The sequence below is a fragment of the Echinops telfairi genome, unplaced genomic scaffold, assembly GCF_000313985.2.
Source record: "Echinops telfairi isolate 266 unplaced genomic scaffold, ASM31398v2 ScPeMD7_7475;HRSCAF=8513, whole genome shotgun sequence".
Taxonomy (NCBI): Eukaryota; Metazoa; Chordata; class Mammalia; order Afrosoricida; family Tenrecidae; genus Echinops; species Echinops telfairi.
In genome coordinates this window covers 26,721,552-26,728,380 of record NW_022111379.1, presented here as the reverse complement: position 1 = coordinate 26,728,380, position 6,829 = coordinate 26,721,552, and the positions used below count along the sequence as shown (strand labels likewise).

Sequence of the window (6,829 nt, the reverse complement as noted above, 5' to 3'; positions counted from 1 at the left end):
CCCCCAGCTCCCCCTCCCTGCCAGGTGTTTGGTGCCCAGCCTACCTTGTTCTCTTTGCTGGTCTCTCTGCTCCATGGACACGAGGGCAGAGAAGTGAGCTTGATCATAGGCTAGGACCAGAGGCGAGCAGTGACATCTGTTGGGAAGAACCTCCAAGGGCAGGTAAATCCCTCCAAATGGGATTGGGGCAAAAGCTGAGGGCAGAAACAAGAACAAGGACAGGTAGGAACTAGAGAGCTGGAGCTGGGAGGGAACATCCAATCATCCCTCACCCTTCTGAGGCATGGTGTGTCCAGGAAGGCTTCCCCCACAGCCAACACAGAGCAGGGAGGGGGATTCGTCACCTCTTACCCCAACAGAGAAGAGCTTTCCTGTGGGTACTTTGTTTTCTAAACAATTTTCACAGTGAGATCTGGGTATTGTTGACCTGCAAAGTGATGAGGATGTCCAGGCTCAGTGGGGTCAGGCCTATAGCACCTTCAAGCTTTGTGCATACTTTAGGACCCTGGCCCTACCTGGGTAGGGTTCCCCTGGCTCCTTCCTGTGCCCCTTCAAGCTACACTCTGGGGAAAATTGGGTAGGGTTGAGGGGTGTACTCTGTGATTGCCTCAGTACTGCAGAACCAGAGTTGTGTGCTAAATTGTGTTTCTCAAAATATGTATTTCAGTCCTGGGTCCTGTACTTAAGGATGTGATCCCATTGGAAATAGCAATGCTCTTCTGTTACGCTAATGAAGCCTCCAATCTCATCTCTTCTGAGTTATCAAAAGAGGTGCAGCGTTATCAATAGACCCAGGGATATGCCTAGAGAGACATCATGTGGAGACACACTGGGAAGATGCAACTGCAAGCTTAGAAATGCCAAGAATTGCTCTGCATTAGGCTGCTGCCCACAAGATCATTTGTTTGAACCAACCAGCTGCGACAGAGGGAAGATGGGACATTTTATTCCCTTCCAGAATTGCAGCCTCAGAAACTCACCGGGACAGCCCCACTCTGTACCACAGGTCCTCTGCGGCTCCGAACGGACCACGTGGCAATGAGACGCACAGTTAGGCTCTTGGAGCAGTGGGTGGGCAGCCATTCTGTCCAGGGTTCCTTTAGTTTACTCTTTCTATCACAACTATTCTAACTGATTTAATGATTTTTGTCTTTCAAGATACCCTTTTAAAAACAGGCACCCTGAAAAGGGGAAGGTATGGGGACTAGAGCAGCACGCAGTATGAGGTTGAGCAGAAGTGCCCATTAGAGTGTGGGCTGCTGGCCGTTGGCCATGCTGTATGCACTCGCATGAGAGGGAAGGAGGGGTGGGGGCTGAGTTTACCAAACATGACCACATTTCTCATAGCCATTGTGATGGTTAATTATATATATGAAGTTGACTAGCTTTCCTAGTGGTTTGGCCAAACACTAACCTACGTACTGTTCCACGGAATAATCTAATGCAGCTTTCCATAGCGGATTCGAGTGAAATAAGAGTCAGTCAGCTGTAAAGGGCAATATCCTCCAGTGTGTTCTGCCCCAAGACTTTAAAATAGGCATTTTGGATGAACTCTCATTTCCCTCTGAACTCTTTTCTTTTCCTAACCTATGAATATTGGACTTGCCAGTCCCTATAATTGTGTGAGCCAAACTCTTGAAGGAAACATCCAGCTAGCTAGCTACTCATATGTTCTGGTTCTTTTTCTTTTTTAGAGAATCCTGGCTAAGGCAGCCATTTTCTGTATCAGAGGGTGACTAAGGCAGCCATTTTCTGTTTATATAAAGGGGTATATGACAAGAGTGATCTCTTCTGATGCCAGGGTGGAAAAAGAAACATCAAATAAAGCAGCAACAATGACAGAAAAATATAATCTTTTGCTTTGAGGTTGCAGTGTAATGCCTTTGGATCTTCTGGAAGTTCAATCCTTATGCGGTTTCCACTTTAGGTAATGCTAAACACTCTAGGTCATTTCTCTAAGGAACTGTAAGGAACTTACCTTCCCCACCTGAATCTCTTAGCATTGTATCTGCCACAACAACAATTGGTCTTCTTAATATATGGGCCAGGACAAAAACATGAAACTCTTCTAGACTCTCGTAGACAGGATCTTCTGAGTTGTCCACACTAGGAAAAATTAAAGCAAGCCTGTTAGAAAACATTGTAAGAATAGAAGATGGAGAAAGTAGAGAATGTTCTCTGCAGGGACTGATACCTTTCCTTTGGGATCTTAGATTTCTTGTCCCCTGAAAGCACTGCTACCTGAGGTCACCTCTCATACCAGGCACTGATTGACAAATGTACAAGTCCCAGCTTCTCACTCTCGACTCAGAGCCAAGTACCTCCAGTAGACATAAACTTGAAGGTGATGGCTTCTGGTCACCTCTAAGATGAAGTCTCTCAGACAGCAGAAGAGCCTACCACAATGGTAGTAACATAGCAGTTGGTCCCTGGGGGTACTGACAAAGAGGGGGGAGGATTATGTGTCAATTTTCCATGTGCATCTGGTGCTCCAGCCTCTCCCATCAGAGACTAGGATTACCTGGGGACAGATGACAGCCTTATGGGGTCCATTACAATAAGATCTCAGGAGCCTATGGAAAGACTCCGACTACAGTAAGAGACACGAGCTGAGATGGCTCACAGCTCATGAATAGACAGGAAACGTTATTCTGGCTGCTGCTAGGCCACGCAGGCTCTCCCAGACAAGGCCCCACTTGTAACTGGAGTTTAGCAAAAGGAGGATCCAAGAATTTCTGTCGTAAATCTAAGTCATCTGGGCAGAGGATGTTGGCCTTGATGTCCATAAGCGACATGGCTACCCGAAAGGGAAGGTTGAACCAAAAGTGCCAGAGTTAACAATTGCATGTTCTGGTCCAACCAAGTTTTCAGTGCTCAGTCAAGACAGTCAGATGTAATTTCAGCTGGGTCCTGAGCACCTTGTGAATGTTCAGAATTAAGGTAGAGAAGTTTGTTAGGACTGGGACAGGTAGGGGCCAGAGCTAGTACAACGTGGCCCTATTTAAGGGACAGGTTGTGTGGTCTAGGGAAATAGTGCCCCACGTATGCAGCTCCCATTCAAATTTTTAAATTGATTCTATACCTAAGCATGCAAACTTAGGAATGTTTTAAGATCACAAAGAGAGTTCTGATGTTATTATATAACCTATCTATATTTTCCTATTTATTATTTTTCATGTTTATATTTATTTCAAAATTTTTGTTGTGAATTAGGTGAGTGTTTACAGAGCACATCATGCATTCACAGCTTTACATTCAGCATCTCCATCAAACTTCCCAATGTCTTCTCCTGATTCCACTAGATTATTCACATCTCCCTCTTGAATATTATCTTCCTTTTCACCCAGGTTAGCATCAATCTATTCTGTGGCCTGTGACTTCTCCTTCTATCCCCTTTCTTCCCATCCCCTTTAATTTTCTATTCTGGTGATGTCTTTGCTTAGTTCTAGTATCAGGGTTATGCTTGCTTCATAAAATGAATTCAGGAGGTTATTGGAATGCAAAAGGTGGAAACAGGGAAGTGTAGTTGGAAAATATGAACTTCGTGATAGAAATGGAGCTGGAGATCCCATGATAGAATTTTGCAAAACCAATGATTTGTTTATAGAAAATGCCTTTATTCTACAACACAAACAGCGACTATACTCATGGACTTCTGCAAACAGAATACACAGAAATCAATTTGACTACGTTGGTGGGAAAAGGTGATGGAGAAGCTTAATATCAACAGCAAAACCAGGCCAAGTACCAATTTTGGAACAGACTATCAATTGCTCATATGTAAGTTCAATATAAAACTGAAGAAAATTAAAACAACTCCACAGGAGCCAAAATATGACCTTGAGTCTATTCCACCTGAGTTTTGAGAACATCTCAATAAAAGATTTGACACGTTGAGCACACCTGACAGAAGATCTGATGAGCTGTGGGCGGACATCAAGACCATCATGCTTGAAGAAAGTAAAAGGTGATTAAAAAGACAAGAAAGGGGGGAAAAGACCAAAGGGGATGTCAGAAAAGACTCTGAAACTTGCTCTTAATTGTAGAGTAGCTAAACCAAATGGAAGAAAGGATGAAGTCAAGGATGAATAGAAAATTTCAAAGGGCAGCTAAAGAAGAAAGCAGCAAATATTATAAAGAAATGTGCAGGACCTAGAATAAGAAAACCAAAAGGAAAGAACACAGTCAGTATACTTGTAACTGAAAGAACTCAAGAAACTTTCAAGCCTTGAGTTGAATTTTTAAAGACCCTATAGGCAAAATATCGACTGATGCAGGAAGCATCAAGAGAAGATGAAAGAGTACACTGAGTCACTGTACCAAAGAGAGCTCAAGTCAACATTTTACCATTTCAGGCGGTAGCATATGAGCAAGAGCAAATGATACTGAAGGAAAAAGCTTAAGCTTCACTGAAAGCTATACCAAAAACAAGACTTCAGGAATTGATGGAATGCCCATTGAAATGTTTAAGCAAGCTGAAGAAGCATGGGAAGCACTCACTGTCTATGCCGGGAAATCTAGGAGACAGCTCCTTTGCCAACTGACTGGAAGAGATTCATATTTGTGCCCATTCCAAAGAAGGGTGATCCAATAGAATACTCAAACTATAAAATGATATGATTGATATCGCACATATGTAAATTTTTACTTAAGATCATATGACGGCGGTTGCAGCAACACATTGACAGAGAACAGCAAGAAGTTCACGCCAGATTTAGAAGAGGACAAGGAACAAGGGATATCATTGCTGATGTCAGATGGATCTTGGCTAAAAGCAGAGAATACCAGAAATATGTTTACATGAGTTTCATTAACTATGCAAAGACATTCGGTTGTGTGGACTAGACCATAATAAAGTGTGTTTAACTTTGTGAAGAATGGGGACTGGAAACTTGTATGGATCAAGAGACAATTTCAGAACCACAACCAGGTAATATGGAATGGTTTAAAATTGGGAATGTGCATCAGAGATGTATTCTCTCATCATACTTATTGAATTTATATGCTGAGCAAATCATGAGAGAAGCTAGACTATATGAAGAAGAGTGCAGCATCGTGATTGGAGGAAGGCTTATTAATAACCTGTGGTATGCAGATGACACAACCTTGCTTTCTAAAAGTGAGGAGGGATTGAGGCACATGTTGATGAAGACCAAGGATGTCGGCCTTCAGTAAGAATTAAAATTCAATGTAAGGAAGACAAAAATACTCACAACTGGCCAATAGTTAACATAAATGGAGACAAGGTTGAAGCTGTCAAAGATTTGTCCTGCTTGGATCCATAATTAATGCTTATGGAAACAGCAGTCAAGGGATTGAAAGACATATTGCAATAGGTAAATCTGCTACACGAGTCCTTTGTAGAGTATTGAATAGCAAGGTTATTTCTACGAGGACTAAGGTGCACCTGACCCAAGCCATGGTATTCTTATTGCATTATATGCATGTAAAAGTTGGATACTGAATAAAGAAGACCATAGAAAAATGGATGCATTTGATTGTGATGCTGGATAAGAATACTTAAAGTACCATGGACTGCTAAAAGGACAAACTGATCTGTATTAGAAGAAGTAAGGCCAGAGTACTCCTTAGAGACAAGGATGGTAAGACATCATCTTACATACTTTGTACATATTGTCAGGAGAGACCATTTCCTGGGAAAGGGCATCAAGTTTGGTAAAGTGAAGGAGGTTAAGGAAGAGGACGGTCCTCAAGCTCAGGAATAAGAACAATTGTGAAGATGTCGCAAGACAGTGCAATGTTTTGTTCTTCCGTGCATAGGGTTGCTATGGGTCGGAGTCAACTCAATGGCACCTAGCCACATTATTTATTTAATGTTCAACTTTCTCATGCATATAAGGCATGTGAACTTATCATGGCTTGATCAAAGTGAAGTGTCAACTAAGGCCCCATGGAAGAAGGTCACCAGCCTATGTGATCCAAAGATCGTAAACGATATAATCCAAATCTAAAGAAAGGAATGGCATCAGAGATTAAATTATGAATACCTGGTTTCTAGAAGGTTATGAATGACAGTGGAAGGCCAAAATCCATTTGCAGGGTCCACATATGGATTTAGCCTCTGATTCCACGACCGTAGTTAAGGGATGTGAATAGTCCTGTTATCAGGCAGAGAGCCTTTTAAAGGTGATTATGGCAGATGTAGTTAGGTCAAAATGTAATATCTTATCATTTGATTTCCCTTAGGCCCATTTTAAAGCTGTTCCAGTTTTTAAAAAAAAGGAAAGGAAATACACATGGATAAACCCCTGGGGAATACCCTGTTAACATCAACCAAGGATGTGAATAGCATGTTAACATACAGAGGGCATTGGAAAATGGATTGTTGCAGATGCAGTTAGATTAAAATATAGAACACTATCATTTTAACTTCTTTATGATACATTTAAATTTGTTCTAGTTTTTAACATTTTCTGATTTTTTTTAGTGAGGTTTTAATTTGTTTCACTTTGTCATTTTGTTAGTTTTTTGTATTTTAGCTGTTTTTCTGTATATGAAATCCAGGATAGGTATATCTACGGGCAGTAACAGTAACCTTGGAGGTATGGCGGGAGTGGTTGGAAATGGGTTGCTAATACCGATGAGTACAAGAATGAAGAGAATTTTCTAAAACTGATTGTAGTGATAATTGTACAACTCTTTTAAATGTGATCGGACTATTGAATTGTATGATATGTGAATTATATACAAATTAAATTGTTAAGGAAAAAAATACCGGGGCTTGGGTCAGGTGCACCTCAGTCCTCAAAGTAACATCCTTGCTTTTCAATGCCCTAAGAAAGTCTGGTGCAGCAGATTTACTTAATGC

At 41.5% G+C, this 6,829-nt stretch overlaps 1 protein-coding gene across 1 annotated transcript in view; it reads right to left on the bottom strand.

Moving 5' to 3' along the window:
• OTUD7A (OTU deubiquitinase 7A) overlaps positions 1–6,829 on the bottom strand; it is a 313,826-nt gene that overhangs the window by 26,511 nt on the left and 280,486 nt on the right. The window contains exons 10-11 of the mRNA XM_045285688.1: positions 1,979–2,106; positions 45–194 (exon numbers count right to left, since the gene is read on the bottom strand). Coding sequence (XP_045141623.1) covers positions 45–194; positions 1,979–2,106 — 278 coding nt within the window. The remainder of the gene's footprint in view (positions 1–44; positions 195–1,978; positions 2,107–6,829) is intronic.